The sequence below is a fragment of the Hyperolius riggenbachi genome, chromosome 4, assembly GCF_040937935.1.
Source record: "Hyperolius riggenbachi isolate aHypRig1 chromosome 4, aHypRig1.pri, whole genome shotgun sequence".
Taxonomy (NCBI): Eukaryota; Metazoa; Chordata; class Amphibia; order Anura; family Hyperoliidae; genus Hyperolius; species Hyperolius riggenbachi.
Window position 1 is genome coordinate 171,929,022 of NC_090649.1, and position 19,473 is coordinate 171,948,494.

The 19,473-nt window shown below is 41.4% G+C and overlaps 1 protein-coding gene across 1 annotated transcript in view; it reads right to left on the reverse strand.

The window, feature by feature from the left end:
- Nucleotides 1–19,473, reverse strand: part of WDR49 (WD repeat domain 49) — a 144,977-nt gene that overhangs the window by 43,951 nt on the left and 81,553 nt on the right. The window contains exons 10-11 of the mRNA XM_068280948.1: nt 9,332–9,447; nt 5,272–5,402 (exon numbers count right to left, since the gene is read on the reverse strand). Coding sequence (XP_068137049.1) covers nt 5,272–5,402; nt 9,332–9,447 — 247 coding nt within the window. The remainder of the gene's footprint in view (nt 1–5,271; nt 5,403–9,331; nt 9,448–19,473) is intronic.

Here is a 19,473-nt window from a genome sequence, read left to right on the forward strand (position 1 = left end):
GCCAATAATTCATAGATTTGAGCTCTGGCATACTTCAATGAAGGTGTCATTGAGCAGAGACAATTAAACTGTAAAAACTCAAAAACTAGATTTAACTATAAAATACAACTGTGGGATAGCTAAAAAAAACTAAAACATTTATAGGAGAAGGAGAATAGATACAATTGTTTTTCTCATAAGTTTATTTTCACCTCGGATGTCCTTTCAGTCAATGGCAGAAAACATTCAATGGCAGTCCTGGTGTGTACATGTAAAAGTTGCCTGCTAAAATTAGTGATATTCTACTACGTAATTGCGTTAGTAAAATACTGGTAATCTTTACCAATATTTTAACATAACCTAACCCTACTCTCAAACAGAACAGAACCCTCCCTATACCGTTGCCTAACCCTAAGATCCCCCTGGTGGTGCCTAACCTTATCATCCCCCTCCCCCCTTTCCCATGCCTAACCTTTATTTCCTTTTAATCAATGTAAGTAACTATCCTGCTGATCCTTTGCCTCTAATACTTTAAGCTAGAGGCCCTGAACGCTCATGCAGATCAGATGTTTCTGATAACAATCTGTCAATATGAGCCGCATGTTTGTTTCAAGTATGTGAGTCAGACACTATTGATGCATGAAAGATCAGCAGATCTGTCAGGCAACTGGTAGTGTTTAACAGGAAATAGATATGTCAGCCTCCATACCCCTCTCACTTCAGGTTCACTTTAAGAATTGTTGTGGGAATGAACAATTAAAATTCACTTAGCAAGTTCATTACGTCCTTTAAACTGAATGGGAAAAAAATGAATATTAACCTTTAAGGAACCAGGGATAAACAGTGAAAATGTTACCTATGACATCTGTTCCATGCAGAGAGATGGGGCCTAACACAACTTGAGCGCTGGTGCCCTCTGCTGTTTAGATATACTGTACTACATGCTATACAAGAAAGCTGATCTGCAGTAATGAAAACTTAGTTCACTTTTTCATCACTAATGTGAAAAGTCTCACTACATAAAGCAACCTGGCCTCGGGGCTTCGTTCTGAGGCATAAAGCCTGCTAATAAATGAAGAAATCTATCTTGGCCAGAAAATAATATCATCTTTGTTCTTCTGTAAACCATTGCCTTAGCATTCTTAGCGTTTATTAATTTCTTGGGAAACATATGCCAACATCTGCCAAGGAATATTTAATTCTGCTGCCATATATAAGTAACTGAATTTGCTAAAACCCGTCATTTACCTGAAGAGCAGTAACGCATGAACATTTCTGATACAAAGTAAGATTTCATTACTTCAGCTATTTGGTGTAACTGAAAACTGATACCAGAGAAAGTTCTCATCTCTGTGGTCTGACAAGCACAGTTCTGTATGAGAGTACTAATGGAGTGGACAGACTTTAGTGTGACATTATACAGAAAGACTCCATGCTCAATCCAATGACTAAGCATTACCTGGTACTCATACTGTGCCGTGTGATCTGGTTTTCTATTATTCCTGTATTGTCATATTGCTGTATGTCACCCCTAAATATTGTCTGTAACCTAAATTAATGTTCAGCGCTGCGTAATATGTTGGCGCTTTATAAATACAATAAATAAATAAATAAATAAGACTGCTGCTGATGAGACACTGTTTCATAGCAATAAGTGGTAACATAACAGAAAGTCAGATAAACAGACTTACATAGACACAAACAGTGAGCTCTCTGTGTTACATTTTTTTTACCCTGCTGTTGGGAATTATTTACAAGGCTAATGTGGTTTACGTTTGCTTCCTTTATTAAAAATCACTTGAGTTTGCCTTAGCTTTTGCATCTTATTTACAGTGTAAAACAATATAATCGTAATAGTACTATTTAACCTACATTCTGAAGTGTGTGTGTGTGTTTTGTATATGAAGGGCTGCACTGCATGAGTGTGTGTGCGTGTGTGCGTGTGTGTGTTTTGTATATGAAGGGCTGCACTGCATAAGTGTGTGTGTGTGTTTTGTATATGAAGGGCTGCACTGCATGAGTGTGTGTGCGTGTGTGTGTTTTGTATATGAAGGGCTGCACTGCATGAGTGTGTGTGCGTGTGTGTGTTTTGTATATGAAGGGCTGCACTGCATGAGTGTGTGTGCGTGTGTGTTTTGTATATGAAGGGCTGCACTGCATGAGTGTGTGTGCGTGTGTGCGTGTGTGTGTTTTGTATATGAAGGGCTGCACTGCATAAGTGTGTGTGCGTGTGTGTGTTTTGTATATGAAGGGCTGCACTGCATGAGTGTGTGTGCGTGTGTGCGTGTGTGTGTGTGTTTTGTATATGAAGGGCTGCACTGCATGAGTGTGTGTGCGTGTGTGTGTTTTGTATATGAAGGGCTGCACTGCATGAGTGTGTGTGCGTGTGTGTGTTTTGTATATGAAGGGCTGCACTGCATGAGTCTCTTGGCGCCTTTTTGCATGTAAAGGTTGGTTATCTGCTGCGATGCAGATTAAATAGGCACAAGGTGTGTCTGGTAATTTGGGTGCCACCATTATTATTTATTGTATTTATAAAGCGCCAACATATTACGCAGCGCTGGACAATAAATAGGAACCATAGGGCGCAATGCAATTAGTGTCAATAGCGGTATTGAGTGTGTAATTTGGATGCTGGATTTCAACTATTGTATAGCTGAACTCCAGGTAGGAGCTGTTAGTCTAACGTCATTAATAGGCACTCAGCTATAGTATTGTTGAGCACTGGGGGTTTAACTACAGTGGGTTAAGGTTTGGCCATCGGTTAGGCAGTGACCGAGTGGGTTTACAAATGGTACCAGGAGTTTGGCTGTTGTGGATGACAGTTCAGCAGAGGCAATGAGTACTTGGCTATAGCACAGCCGAGTGCCGGAGGGATATTTTTGGCAATGGGTCTTTGGCAGCTCAGTATTGACAATGGGCATTGAGCTATAGTATGGCCAACTGCTGGGGAGATTTGGGTACAGCGGGTGCCATGTGCTCAGTTACAGGGAAGGAGGGGTTAGTGTTGGATGTAGGAGGGGTTAGTTTTAGGCATAGGAAAGTGAGAGGTAATATCGGAGATAGCCTACTGAAGTCATTAGGTAGGTAGGTAGGTAGGTAGTTAGTTAGTTAGTTAGTTAGTTAGTAATGTGGTATCAGCCTTATGTGGTATAAAAATATAGTGCAATCAACTGATGCCTTATGTGTGAAACCTGCTTTGTATATTGGACCGTAGATTCCACATGAGAATCATGTCCTTAACCCTTTAGCAGGCAAATTATTTAGAGGTTTATTTTAGCACATTTTTTTATTTCTTATTCGTTACATTACCTTGCTTCTAATTAGTACTGTTGTAATGTGTATTGATGGCCACTTCTCACTAGGGGGCAGTGTGAGACAATAACAGAGCACTTCTGCTTTCAATTTCTATATTTTCTGCTAGCAGAGGGACATCAAAGCATTCCAAGGATTTACAGCACAACGAGTTCTGCTGACTGAGGTCAAAAACAGTGCACTTATCTCAAATGAGATAACTCTATTGAAGCTGCTAATGGATTAAACTGGATCAGCAGATTACTTAGTTCCTCCTCACACTGCACTCATTTATACAGATTGCACTTATTTACACAGCTAATGGTAACACAGACAGGACACCTCAAGATTTATTAAACTGTACAATCATTTAGGCAGCATTGACACTTGTCAAAAAATGTGGCTTGTGCACATTTTTGTGAATCTGCAAATGACGCACATGCAATGCAATTTTTTGCAGAATTGCATTTTATGGTTCCCGCTTTATGAACTTTCATAAGAATTTTTTCTGTGTGCAGAATTTCACATGCCGCATGTTGCTCACTTCTCAATGAATGCAGGTTGATTTGAAAGCATGGAAAACGCAGAAAAATCATTTGTTTTTAGTGAAAAATGCGGTCAAGATAATGTGTTTCCTTTTCTCTGCCTTATCGTCAGGCAGAAATAATGCATTGTGAAAAATCGCACAAAAATGCAATGCAAAAATTGCACACAAAAATTGGCACAAAACACAAACTAAATAAAAACAGAAAAGGCAGAAATAGATATGTATGTATTTGCATGCATGTTTTGCCTTGACAAGTGTGGACGCAGCCTTAGGGTAGAAACCCACTCGGGCATTTTTGACATTGTTTTGGGATCACCGACAATCACTGGCAATTCCCAAAAATGCTTTGCCAGTGAAAGTGAGTGGGCTGAACCCATTAGTGCGATTGCAAATAGGGGTAATCGCAATTGCAGGACATGTAGCATTTTGAGTGCATTTGCGCTCAATGCCAATTATAAAAGCACTGCATAAATCGCTTATCAAAGTGATTATGCAACGCTTTAGGTGACTGAGCGATTAGCTTTAATAAAACATTATTATACGTACCAGGTCACTGTATTTATTTCTTCTGTTCGTAGCCCCGCCCCCTAAAGGAAGAGTAGAAACAGGATCTTGAAGGGCACACCATCAAAGTTATTTGTCGGGTGCTTGACACTGGGACATAGGCAATGTCTCAAGTCAAACTGTAGAAGAATGTGTCAGCACACCGCTTTTCCTTTAAATCAGGCTCTTTTATTGAGCCATACGTTGCAAAAGATACAAAAACCGACAATTGTTTCGGGGCCTCACAGGGTCCCCCTTCTTCGTAGCTTGTAACTACGCCTTGAAGAAGGGGGACCCTGTGAGGCCCCGAAACAATTGTCGGTTTTTGTATCTTTTGCAACGTATGGCTCAATAAAAGAGCCTGATTTAAAGGAAAAGCGGTGTGCTGACACATTCTTCTACACCCTAAAGGAAGAGGTCACAGGCGCATCTCTGATTGGTCATAGAGAAGAACCTATGACCTCTTCTCTTCCTTTAGAGGGCGTTGCTACGGACGGAAGAAGGACGCCTGGTAAGTATAATAAAGTTTTTTTAAACAAAAAAACCTGTGAATCGCAAATACTGTATTGGTTACTGCACATCGCTTCCTAGCGTCAGGTAATCGCCATTGCAAACACGCTAGGAATCTCTGCACACATCACTGTGGCGATTTTAAAGTGCTGCAGCAATTCCTAGTGGGTTCCAGGCCTTAAACAGGCTTTCAAACGTATGTACATAAATATAATGATGTGTGGCATAGGTTTGGCATTGGCAACCCTATACAGAAATACCTGTATTCATATAGCACTGACATAGTACACACCACCTCACAGAGAACACTGTACATTTCACCTTACTCACTGGAAAGTAAATCACAGTCTTTTGATAAAGACTGCAAGAATGTGTAATGGTCTTCACAGAATTGTTACCTGTAACAAGGCTTTGTGGGGGCAAAAATGCTGCACATAAAATGTCATCCTGGTGCTGTACTCCTCCTTTCCAGTCTGAGGGCTGAACCAGGTACTGGGATAAAGCATTCAAGCGGAAAACTGTGATTATCCTTAAAAGTAAAAAGAATGTTTATTCCACACAGAAAAGCTATTGTGTGTACAGACCACTGACAACATCATTAGTGATCTGTCATGTTGGATCATACCCCCTCCCCACGCTAAACAACAGAGCACACTGCTACGTAGTGTTTCTATACAGCAATCCTTTGCAGAATTCTCACAGTGGTGTGTTGAAAGTGTGCGCACAGCTTAAATCGGGATTGTCACCATAAAAATCAAATTTCAACAGCAACTGGTCTGAGTGTATTAAGTGATAAAGGTGCTAATCCTGCATTCAAAACTTTTTCTGCTGTTATGATTTGGAGTTATCAAATACCTTAGAAACACTGGCCCTTTAATTGCCATTGCCAAACAGTTGCATGCTTGGGGTTCTTTTATCTATAATATATTCCTCCTCTTCCCTTTATTTCCATGACTAGCTGAAGCATGATCCTCTGCTCACTTGTGTTTACAAGCAAGGCTGAGGTGACTCAGGGATTGGAGGAGAAAAGAAAAAAAGTTAAGGGAAGACATGACATCAGTATTTAGCCTCAAATTGTGGGCAAAAGACATGGTTCCCACCAGGAACAGAATTCTCTTCATTTACTATATACAATTCACTGAAATCAAAACGCCCACAATACAACACATGTGTTCTGTAAGTAGATCAATTATTTATCTACTTATATATGTTCTTTTTCCCCCTGGTATAGTATGGCTAATCCTCCTGCTTTAAAGAGGCTCTGAAGTCTCGCTAAAATGCCGTTTTTACTTCACTAACTTCATTAGCCCTAAATTAATGCCTTACCCAAAATGCTGCATCCCCGCGGCTGAAATTGTTATAAAAAACCTCGAAATCCCAGGGGGGAGATTAGGGGATTGCTTCCTGTAGAGGCAGAGCTTTCGGCAGTAGCTTTGCCTCTACTCCCGTCAATCCCGTCAATCTTCGCTGATCGCCGCCTCTCCCCGCCCCTCTCTGTCTTCCTTCACTGAGAGGGGCGGGGGAGAGGCGACGATTAGCGCTGATTAACGAGAATGGAGGCAGAGCTACAGCAGTAAGCTCTGCCTCCCCCAGCAGAAAAAAGTCGTGGATGTTTGTGCTGGGATTCGGGGGGTTTTATAATGATTTCAGCCGCGGGGATGCAGCGTTTTAGGTAGGGCATTGGGGCTAACGAAGTTAGTGAAGTAAAAATGGCATTTTAGTGAGACTTCAGAGTCTCTTTAAGGCATAATGCATATTGCATAGACAACAGTAGGAACATAGGACAAGGACTGACTATTCATAGCTCCCAACTGTCCCTCTTTTGGAGGGACAGTCCCTCTTTGGGAACCCTGTCCCTCTTTCTTCCTCATTTCTCCCTCTTTCCGGAGTGATGTACACATCTATGCAAATATATGTATTTTTCTGCAGAAAAAAATATGTTTAATTGACTCTAAACTTTATTCTCTTCCTTTAAATTGATATATTTCTTATGTTCACATGTTAATATGAAGGAAACTGACACAGGATAAAGAGGAACCGTGTGGTTTGAATTATAAAACAACCTATTTTTCTTATGAAATCTTTATAGTATGCAAGGCTGGGGGTGTGGTTAGAGGTGTGGCAGCCTGGCAGGGGTGTGGCTTAAGTGTCCCTCTTTCTGATCTCAAAAAGTTGGGAGGTATGACTAAGGTAGGGAGTAGATTGTGAGCTCCTCTTAATTAGTGGCATGACTATATGCTATGTACACTATGTAAAATCGCTGCAGAAGATGTGGGCACTATATAAATATATATAAAAATATACCATAATAATTATATTGTTTTGCATCTATTCAGAAAGTTATTGCAAGGTCCACTGACTGCGCAGTATGTAGTATCTCAGAGTAACCTAAAGCAATTCATAATTTCTGACAGATATATGCCACAATGACACAATAACACTTGGGTGGAAGGTTTAACTGATTAACAGTCCCTGTGTTGTGCTTAAAACAACCCAAAATAAAAGTCAAACATATAATAGTATGATAGCACACATAGATAACATAAGTCCTTATGCTGAAAAAATGCAGAATTCTTCCACCAAATAACACCAAAGCAGATTCAAGGTTCATATCCAAAAAGGCAATCTTCAGACTATTTAGAAACAACGCACCACAATCTCACCCTCGGAATATGGCATTCACCCTTTATATCTGACCCTCTGCTAAATAGGTCCACAGCGCATTGGGGTCAGGGCTGGTTTAATGGCCCTGGGGCAAACTTAAGCTGGAGGGCGCCTTCCCTCCCCCATGAAGGTTATCCCCAGTGCTATGAGAGGTGAGCAGCAGACAGTGAGGCATATGTTACCTGATTCCACACCAGCCCGGTTGCCATGGTTTCCTCCACCTTGCCATTTGCCTTGCTCCTTTCTTCCTGGTGGTGGGACGCAGACACGTGGCAACAGCGGAGTGCCTCTTCCCCCCCTGCAGGCATGGAGGCACTGGCATGACGTCACACGCCTGCTACGATGGGGAGAACGCTGCTGCGGCTGTTTGCAGGGTGTGTGTTTCACCACCAGGAAGAATGGCAGAAGGCGAGGCGGAGGAAACCTTTGGAAAAAGGCTGGCATTGAATCATGTAAAGAATATGCCCCCTACCACAGGCCAATGCCAGCCAGCAGCCCATGGCATCACAAATTTGGGGGGCCCCTATGGACTTGGGGGCCTGGGGAACGGCCCCCTTTTCCTTAATGGAAGCGGTGGCCATGATTGGGGTCATCTAAACTGTCCCCGCCTCTCAGGACTCTCTTAAACTGCTTCCTCTTGCACAGTTCTCCTTTATCCATACACCTCAGATTAAAAAAAAACATTTAGAAAACCATACATAAAATGTGATAAAAATTGTGCACACTTACAATAAAACTAATAAAATCATACAGAGTCTTAGCAGGCCCCACCCTCTGCATGGCCACTGGGCTGGCTTGGGTTGTGCCGTTTTCCCCTCTGCACCGATGTCACATCCACGCCATGCTGTTTCCACATCAGCTGCACAGCTCTACTGATTTCATCGCCTAAAGCGACTTTAAGCAGATGAGTCGCAGGAGCATGAGTCGCCAGGGCCAGTTCAACGCCCAATATTCTATATTGGACTTTTATTTTGTGTTATTTGAAGCTCAGAGTGACATGTTTTCTGTTTTTAGTTTTCTGTTCTCTCACCTTGCAGTGCTGGTGGAATCCAAGACAGGGCACAATCTGTATACAGTTTGTAAATTCTCTCTGTGTCTGTGTGGGTTTTCTCCCACATCCCAAATACATATAGATTAGTTAATTGTGCCCCCCCCCCCCCCCCCTGAACTAGCCTAGCGCTGGGAATACACAATGAGATTTTTCAGTTGATTTACTGTCAGATCTTTTTTTTTATCGATTTTCTTATCTTTTCTTATCAATTTCCATTCACTTCTTTGAGAAACTGATCACAAAAACAATCGAAAATAAGATCGGACATGTCGAAAATTATCTATCGAACCATCTTTCTGCTGAAAAAATGTATGGTGTATTCCCAGCATTAGACTATGATGGACATATGACTGTCATAGGGATTAGATTGTGAGCCCCTCTGAGGGACAGTTAGTGACATGACTATGTACTTTGTAAAGTGCTGCAGAAGATGTCAGCACTAACCAATAATATGCCCATGGCATGTCAATCTAAGTATACAGTAGATGTAAATCTAAGTATGAGAATCACTCATCACCAGTAATTTTCCTCTAATTGCTTTATAGCATTAGCTTAAGCTTTGTGAAGGAGTTGTCATCTCTCTTTGGCAAGGAAAATAAATAAATAAAAAATAAATAAACACTGAAAATGAGTAAAGTTTAGCATACAGACAGTATTTCCCTATTGCCAAAATGTTTATTAACTGATCCAGCAAGATCTACTAGACAGAGGTCTGTACATGCGGTACACTGAATTGTTCTTACCTCTCCCATCCAACCACCACAATCGTCCTCTTCAGTACTAGTATCTGAGAAATTTCTGCTGGGCTGTCTCTTCCGGCATTTAACTTATGGTGACAATGGCCATTGAAATCCCAGATCTTAAAGACATCAAAATAAACAGAGGTTTTGTAGTCAGTTTTGTTTAACATCTCAATGTCTGCACTTGTTATATGGGAGCCATGGTTCTGCACTTGTTATATGAAAGCCATGAGTCTGCACTTGTTATATGGAAGCTATAAGTCTGCACTTGTTATATGGGAGCTATGAGTCTGCACTTGTTATATGGGAGCCATGAGTCTGCACTTGTTCTATGGGAGCCATGAGTTTGCACTTGTTATATGGGAGCCGTGAGTCTGCACTTGTTATATGGGTGCTATGAGTCTGCACTTGTCATATGGGAGCCATGAGTCTGCACTTGTTTTATGGGAGCCATGAGTCTGCACTTGTTCTATAGGAGCCATGAGTCTGCACTTGTTCTATGGGAGCCATGAGTCTGCACTTGTTCTATGGGAGCCATGAGTCTGCACTTGATCTATGGGAGCCATTACTCTGCACTTGTTATATGAAAGCCATGAGTCTGCACTTGTTATATTGGAGCCATGAGCCTGCACTTGTTATATGGGAGCCATGAGTCTGCACTTGTTATATGGGAGCCATGAGTCTGCACTTGTTATATGGGAGCCATGAGTCTGCACTTGTTCTATGGGAGCCATGAGTCTGCACTTGTTATATGGGAGCCATGAGTCTGCACTTGTTCTATGGGAGCCATGAGTCTGCACTTGTTATATGGGAGCCATGAGTCTGCACTTGTCATATGGGAGCCATAAGCCTGCACTTGTTATATGGGAGCCATGAGTCTGCACTTGTTATATGGGAGCCATGAGTCTGCACTTGTTCTATAGGAGCCATGAGTCTGCACTTGTTATATGGGAGCCATGAGTCTGCACTTGTTCTATGGGAGCCATGGGTCTGCACTTGTTCTATGGGAGCCATGAGTCTGCACTTGTTATATGGGAGCCATGAGTCTGCACTTGTTATATGGGAGCCATGAGTCTGCACTTGTTCTATGGGAGCCATGGGTCTGCACTTGTTCTATGGGAGCCATGAGTCTGCACTTGTTATATGGGAGCCATGAGTCTGCACTTGTTCTATGGGAGCCATGGGTCTGCACTTGTTCTATGGGAGCCATGAGTCTGCACTTGTTATATGGGAGCCATGAGTCTGCACTTGTTCTATGGGAGCCATGAGTCTGCACTTGTTATATGGGAGCCATGCGTCTGCACTTGTTATATGGGAGCCATGTCCAGCCTGCATTGCAGTACACACACATTATGCATGCGCACAGTGTGAATCCAGCCTCAAAGTAAACTTGAGAATGTAAAATAAAAAGATTTTATTTATAAGGCTTGGTTCCCCCTTGCGCAGAATCAGCGGGAGCAGACCGGGTTATGTGCCCTCTGATGGTCCCGCTGTAGCCCTGGGCAGATGTGTTACCCCCATAGGGTATATGGGGAAACACATCCGCCTGTCCGGGATTATCGTGGACTGCACCGAAGTACTATCTGTTTGCCGCAACGAATTCTATGGAACCATTGCAGCTTGACAAGTGTCACCGGAATAGGAGCCATTTACTGTATGTTTAGTGATGAGCGGTGAGCAGACAAATAATGTCCGTTCTCTGCTCAAGTGGGAGCCTAAGTGTGTTTTCTTTCCTGCCTTCTGTCAAAATTGGGCTAACATGGCTGGATTGATCCTACACAAAACTTTTTAATGTGATCATTTTTACTTACTAACACCTCCCCATTTCCAACACATAGTTTGAGGGTTTGTAAACCTGGGTTACCATCACGAATGAATGTATTGATACAAGTTACAAGTCAAAAACACAGTTTTTTTTAAAAAAAATTATAAAAGAAGCGGCTGCATTTTAAAAAAAAGAATCACATTTGTGAAGAAATACGGCCTTTTCTCTTTCTTTCTTTTTTAAATCACGCACAGGAAAATGTCATCTTTTCTTGCAGCATAAAAGGTGATTTACAGCGCTCTCGCACATGCTGTGAATCCTTTTATTACGGTGCCAAGTTTTGGTGCGGCCATTATTTAAAGATGTATTTACTTGCTAGCCTTTTACACGGCAGAGGTTAGTCTTTTGTATGTGTAATTTACATTTAGAAAGGCAACAAGGACGCTGCATTTACATTTTATTGGTTGTTTAGCTGCACAGGCATCAGCTTAGGAAAATGTGATTCTGGTCTCTAACTTTAATTCAAGGCTGTATCCCTGGGACCACATTGCTCTCTCTACTTGACCCTTGTAAGGGGTCATTTTATTTTATTATAAGTAAAATGCAAAAAAAAAACCCATAAGGAGAGGAGTTGGGATGGTGTGACAGGAGAGGAGAGGGTTTTGGCTCAAGTAACACTATTGCAATTCATATTAGCAATGTCATCTCTTCTCCGCACAATTTAGACACTGTTGAGCTCATGTCTAATATGTCAGCATGTGAATCCGAAAAGAAGGGCGCCGCCATAGGTGGCAATGATAAAAGCCATGATTAGCGGCAATATACAGAAATGTGGGTGCCCAGGGGTGCTCAATAAAATAGTGGGTGCCAGGGCTACCCGTTGTGCAAATTGTGGCTATAAATAGCGGGCACAAAGCAGAGGCAGGGTTTTTTAGTGCAGGTGGTCCTTAGGGGTTAAGGCTGGGGGATGGAGGGGAGGGGGGGGGGAGTTAAGGTTAGGCACCAGGAGAAGGCTTAAAGGGCAATTGAAGTGAGAGGGATATGGAGGCTGCCATATTTACTTACTTTTAAACAATACCAGTTGCCTGGCAGCCTTGCTGATCTATTTGGCTGCAGTAGTGTCTGAATCACACCAGAAACAAGCATGCAGCTAATCTTGTCAGATCTGACAATAATGTCAGAAACACCTCATTTGCTGCATGCTTGTTCAGGGTCTATGGCTAAAAGTATCAAAGGATGAGGATCAGCAGGGCTGCCAGGCAATTAGTATTGCTTAAAAGGAAATAAATATGGCAGTGTTTTTAGCCCACTTGCTACATTTGTCCTATAAGGTTAGGCACCAGCAAGACCCCCCTGCTGGTGCCTAACCTTAAAGGACAAATGTAGCAAGTGGGCTAGAAACGCTGCCATATTTTGAGAGGATGTTCTTGGTCAAATAGATGTAAACATGTAAAATCAATAAAAACAAAAAAGTGAGGTTGCTTATCTCAATAATGGCAGTCTCATAAGACAACAAAGTTTATTAATACGGAATCATGGGTCTGAGCCCACTTCCTCAGTCCAATACAAGCAGTAGCCGGATAGTATTGAATGTGTACCAATTAAAAATATCTGCCTCTGACCATTCTTCCACGGACTCAGCAGGCTGCGCATAGTTAGGGTCCACAACGTCGTCATCATCAGCAGCATCATCATAATCCAGCTCTTCCTCTGACTCCCCCGCCTCCTCTTCTGTCCCTACATCCCCAGACACAGACCCCTCTTCTTCATCACCAGAACTCAACAACGCTTGTGATTGTGGCCCGATCTCAATCTCTGTCACATCAGTCCCCAGTAAGTCCTGAGCTTCTTTACCGATATTTTACTATGACTTAACCCGACCCTTATACAGAACCCTCCCTCTACCAATGCCTAACCCTAAAGCATGGTTTCAGTCACATGCCCATCAGGTCAGGACTCAATGGAAACATGGAAGAGGTTGTCCTAGAGTCAGAGTACTCAGGAGCACCACAATCAACAGCAGAAACAGGGAGAAATACATTTATTTCTTACAGTCTGTCTGCTGATCTCTGCTGGGGAGAATCATATATCAGGGGAAGCATTCTTGATTAATCCTCACAGATTCCCAGGGGAAATCAGCATGGATATGTGCTAGCACTCGCCCTGTTCTCAATCAAAGCGACAGACATATATCCACATCACCGAGACTTAGGTGACGCCTCAGCTTATGCAGATATATACTGAAGTAAATGCTGAAGTAAAGGAGAACTCCAGAATGTGTTAAAGTTACACTTCCTCAGGTTAGGTTCACAGTAGGACATTGTGTTGTGATGTGACGGAAAAATCGCAGCGCAACATTACTACGCAAAGCAACAAAAAAGTGATAACGCACATTAATGCTGCTTTACCGTAGTAATAAGTATGTACTGTAAGCACACAGGCAATGACAAGTATGCTTTCCTGTAACTGGTAACGTGTGTTTAGAGGTTACACGGTGCAGCAGTGCATTACCATAATGCAACACGTTACAATGCGGCGCTAACATCTCACTTATAACAACATATAGACTTTTAATTGCATTGTTGTAAGCTATAAGACTTTATAACGCAGCACGTGTAACTCAGCACTGCAACGTCCCACTGTGAACCTAGCCTAAAAGTTCGGATGCTGTGTAAATAGATATATAAAATGTGATGATTTGCAAACATTATTCTTTGACAAACAAAATCTCCTTTTGAATATAATGCCTGCAAGGCAATTGAGACATGAGACAGAGCACGTTTATCACTTAGCTTCACCTTGTCTTTCAACAGCACTATGAATGCTAAAGAACTGCATGGACCGATTGCTGTAATTTGAAACTGAAAGGTTGACAGATATAGGATTTCAGCTGTTCTCCAGTTTGGAGTGTTTTTTTTTGTCATGTTGTTTTTGATGATGAGCACAAATTTTGCATAATTGTAATTTTGCATCTTAATTCGCAATTACAATGTAAAATCGTAATATGAAATTTCAGGACAAATTGTAATTAATTTTGTTTGTAATCTTCTTAACCAGGAACCATAATTCTGCAATGACGCATAATTTAATGTCATTTTGCGTTACATTTTGTGCCAATTTTTTTCAAAAAGTCCTTGTCATTTTTGAGAAAATTGATTTGAAAGATTTTCTGAAAAACTACGAGGTCTTTTTGACTTGATCCCATTATTCCCCTTAACACTATCCTGAACTGTAGATTCCAAATCCAGGCCGCAACCCGGGGGCAAATCTTCCAGCCAGGACAGTTACCCATCCAAGCCACTGCCAGTCAATCAACACGGCAACCCCAGGGGACTCTCTATCTTTCTTCGCCTCTTTTCTTTCCTCTCTCTCACATATCTCTCTATCTTGCTCTCTCTCCTCTCTGCACTTTCTCTTCCTAAGGACATACAATTGGGGGCATCTGTAATTGCTGCAGAGCAGTGAACGCTGCAGCAGAATGTGGCAGCTCCGCTCAACATAGCACACAGATGCCCCTTCTGATCATTCTCTGCTATGCTTGTGTATATGTCTACAATGTAGATTATATTCTATGTGATTACTGTACACCCACCAGCCTTGTATGTGGCAAAAATAATTCCGGGTACAAACCCTATTGTACTTGGCGAAATAAATTATTCTGATTCTGATACGTAGCAATTTTGATGACAAAAGTATGTATTGGGGCTTCCCTATTAACCAATAAAGTCAGCACGAAATTATGCAAAGCTATGCGTAAGTAAAAATGGTTTATGCAAAATCAATTGATTTTCCAACTGTAATTATGTGTGGCCGCAATTGCGAAATTTTACGTACATTTTTGCATAATCGTAATTAGCATTATTATGATTATCAATAATTGTTGTTTCATAATACTGCAAAAATCTTAAGTAGGTGATAAGTCCCCTACTTAGGAAAATCCAGCCAGGACATCCCCTGGATAAAAACATCCAAAATCTGAACACAGTGAATCCAGCACAGGAGACTTGGGCACACAGGGAGTAACTTCAGCGCCGTCAGAAGACGGAGCAGAAGTTACTTTTAAAACACAACAATTCATCTTCAAGCAATTGCTGAAAGCCAAATTATTTCATTCCCCACCATACATGGCGGCCTGGAGGGGGAATAGTATTTAACACGGCCGGGACTTGTGCAGCAGCAGGATCAGCCATATACCGGCTGTATCCTGCGTCCAAGTCTCCAGCACCGTTTCCTCACGTATGCTCCTAAATCTTCTCTATTTAAAGTGGCAAGTAGACAGAATTACAGAATTACATTTTTAAAGGTGTCAGCCACTCACCAATGCTCCGGTCCCCGCCTCCAGTTCACTTTTGGAATTAAACCACTACGCCTGTGCAGCTGTGCCCTAGCTTCCGCTGATGTCACTAGGAGTGCATTGTGCAGGCCCAGTACAGTCTGCACCTGCGCAGTACACTCCTGGTGACATCAGCGGGAGCGAGGGCTCGGCCACGCAGGAGCAGTGGTTTTCCGACTTTAAAGTCGGAAACTCCAGAAGTGAACTGGAGGCGGGGACCAAAGCATCGGTGAGTGGCTGCGTGGGCACAGGAGGTCTGTAAGGGACCATTAGAAGCCCTGGGTAGGTTAAACGTTTTTCCTCTACCCCCCTACAGTAGTCCTTTAAGTAATGCATTGTGCAGGGTTTGGCTGATCTCACTGGACTGCCTGAGAGTTTTGATCAGCCCTGGAAAATGTGGGGTGCAGCTGTTTTGGCTTGGTTAGTGGTAATAGGTCTGTACTGCAGCCAGGACAGTTAGAGCATCTTGGACTTTTCTACATTTGAGTTGTTCTGTTACAGTTCATACATGATGTTGTTTGGCATTGTTTTGCTGAAAAAAAACAAGGCTTTTTTTTTCCTGAAAAATATGTCATCTACGTGGCACCACATGTTGCTCCAAATCCTGTATGCTGTATATATCATTCAGCATTAAAGATGCCTTCTCTGATGTGCCAGTTAGTTACCCATTCCATTTGCACTTATATACTCGGATAACTTTTTCAATTCTGGCTTTTGAACACTGTGCTGAAAACAGGTTGGATGGTCCCTGGAGGATGTGGTGCCCATGATTTCCAAAAAGAATTAAAAAATTATTGGTCATGTTACTGTAAATACGGTTTCTTCTTTACTTTGTAGAGTTTTAACTTGCATTTGTGAATGCAGCAAGGAACTGAGTTGATGGACCAGGTTCTTTTTTTATTTATTTTTATTATTATTCTTTATTTTCATTTTCCAAATACAAAAGGAAGATCATTTAGAAAGTTAAAAATAGCAATCCAATCAATCCAATTCCTCTTAGTGAATATTAAGTGCCATTTAGGCCCATTATTTACCCCGATCTTTCCATTCTGTACATTTTTTTTAATACATGCAGTCATTTTCACTGCAGAGTTGTGTCTTTTTATAAGGCAGTGCCATTTGAGAGTCCAAAGATTATGGCTTACCAATATTTGCTTCCAGCACTGTACTGATATTAGATTTTTACTCAAGATGACAATGAATGTTTGTCCTGTGCAAACATTTTTTAAGCAAATGGACATAGCTTTAACTACTTGCTGCATGCCGTGCAGTATAATCACGGCCCTGGAAAAAAGACAGGATGCAGCAGGGCCGTGAAAACAAGTCTGCAGCGGCATGCAGCCGCCGCTCGCTCCCGTTCGCGCGTGCGCGCGCACCGCCGTTACCGCCGCATAGAGGGGAAGTTAATGAATGGGACCGCAGGTCCCATTCATAAATCTAAGTCCCCGATTCAATGAATACCAGCGTCTACGAGACGCCGGCATTCATTGTATCTTCCTGTGTTACACAGCCACGGATTACTTCCGATTCACGTGCTTACGTACGTGAATCGGAAATGACGACTGAGGACATCTTGTGGCCAAAAAGTATATTGCACCAAAATTGCTTTTTATTTAATAAAAATCCCCACACTGACTGATATAATTAACTATTTCCCTCCCACACCCTCCCATAATACCCAAACTTTTTTTTTTATTTATATAAGGGGGGAGGGGGGACTTACATAAAAAAAAAAATATAAGTAGTTACCTTAGGGACTGAACTTTTTAAAAATTGATGTCAAGGCAGTATATTACTATTAATTTTTAATTTATGGGCTTGTAATTAGTGATGGACGCAAAACTGAAAAAATGCACCTCTATTTCCAAATGAAATATTGGCGCCATACATTGTACTAGGGAAATTTTTTGAACGTTGCAATAACCGGGACAAAAGGGCACATAAAATGTGTGGCTTTTATCCACAGTAGAATGTTTTATTTTAACACTATAATGGTCAAAAACTGAAAAAGAATGCATTTTATAATTTTTTTTTCTTATTATTCATGTTAAAATGCATTTAGGATAAAATTATTCTTGGCATACTGTAACTCCCAAAGAAAGCCTAATTGGTGGCAAGAAAAACAAGATATAGATCATTACGCTGTGATTAGTAGTGATTAAGTTATTGGAAAAAGAAAGGGAGGAGCGCTGACAGGTGAAAATTGCTCTGGTCCACAAGAGAAAAAATGCCTCAGGTGTCAAGTGGTTAACCACTTGAGGACCTAGGGCTTTCTACCCCTTAAGGACCGGCCACTTTTTTTCCATTCAGACCACTGCAGCTTTCACGGTTTATTGCTCGCTCATACAACCTACCACCTAAATGAATTTTGGCTCCTTTTCTTGTCACTAATAAAGCTTTCTTTTAGTGCTATTTGATTGCTCCTGCGATTTTTACTTTTTATTATATTCAGCAAAAAAGACATGAATTTTGGCAAAAAAATGATTTTTTTAACTTTCTGTGCTGACAGTTTTCAAATAAAGTAAAATTTCTGTATACATGCAGCGCGAAAAATGTGGACAAACATGTTTTTGATACAAAAAAACCCATTCAGTGTATATTTATTGGTTTGGGTAAAAGTTATAGCGTTTACAAACTATGGTGCAAAAAGTGAATTTTCCCATTTTCAAGCATCTCTGACTTTTCTGACCCTCTGTCATGTTTCATGAGGGGCTAGAATTCCAGGATAGTATAAATACCCCCCAAATGACCCCATTTTGGAAAGAAGACATCCCAAAGTATTCACTGAGAGGCATAGTGAGTTCATAGAAGATATTCTTTTTTGTCACAAGTAAGCGGAAAATGACACTTTGTGAAAAAAAAAAAAAAAAAAAAAAAGTTTCCATTTCTTCTAACTTGCGACAAAAAAAAATGAAATCTGCCACGGACTCACCATGCTCCTCTCTGAATACCTTGAAGTGTCTACTTTCCAAAATGGGGTCATTTGTGGGGTGTGTTTACTGTCCTGACATTTTGGGGGGTGCTAAATTGTAAGCACCCCTGTAAAGCCTGAAGGTGCTCATTGGACTTTGGACCCCTTAGCGCAGTTAGGGTGCAAAAAAGTGCCACACATGTGGTATTGCCGTACTCAGGAGAAGTAGTATAATGTGTTTTGGGGTGTATTTTTACACATACCCATGCTGGGTGGGAGAAATATCTCTGTAAATGACAATTTGTTAATTTTTTTTACACACAATTGTCCATTTACAGAGATCTTTCTCCCACTCAGCATGGGTATGTGTAAAAATACACCACAAAACACATTATACTACTTCTCCTGAGTACGGCGATACCACATGTGTGGCACTTTTTTGCACCCTAACTGCGCTAAAGGGCCCAAAGTCCAATGAGTACCTTTAGAATTTCACAGGTCATTTTGAGAAATTTCGTTTCAAGACTACTCCTCACGGTTTAGGGCCCCTAAAATGCCAGGGCAGTATAGGAACCCCACAAATGACCCCATTTTAGAAAGAAGACACCCCAAGGTATTCCGTTAGGAGTATAGTGAGTTCATAGAAGATTTTATTTTTTTGTCAAAAGTTAGCGGAAATTGATTTTAATTGTGTTTTTTCACAAAGTGTCATTTTCCACTAACTTTTGACAAAAAATAAAATCTTCTATGAACTCACCATACTCCTAACGGAATACCTTGGGGTGTCTTCTTTCTAAAATGGGGTCATTTGTGGGGTTCCTATACTGCCCTGGCATTTTAGGGGCCCTAAACCGTGAGGAGTAGTCTTGGAACGAAATTTCTCAAAATGACCTGTGAAATTCTAAAGGTACTCATTGGACTTTGGGCCCTTTAGCGCAGTTAGGGTGCAAAAAAGTGCCACACATGTGGTATCGCCGTACTCAGGAGAAGTAGTACAATGTGTTTTGGGGTGTATTTTTACACATACCCATGCTGGGTGGGAGAAATACCTCTGTAAATGGACAATTGTGTGTAAAAAAATCAAAAGATTGTCATTTACAGAGGTATTTCTCCCACCCAGCATGGGTATGTGTAAA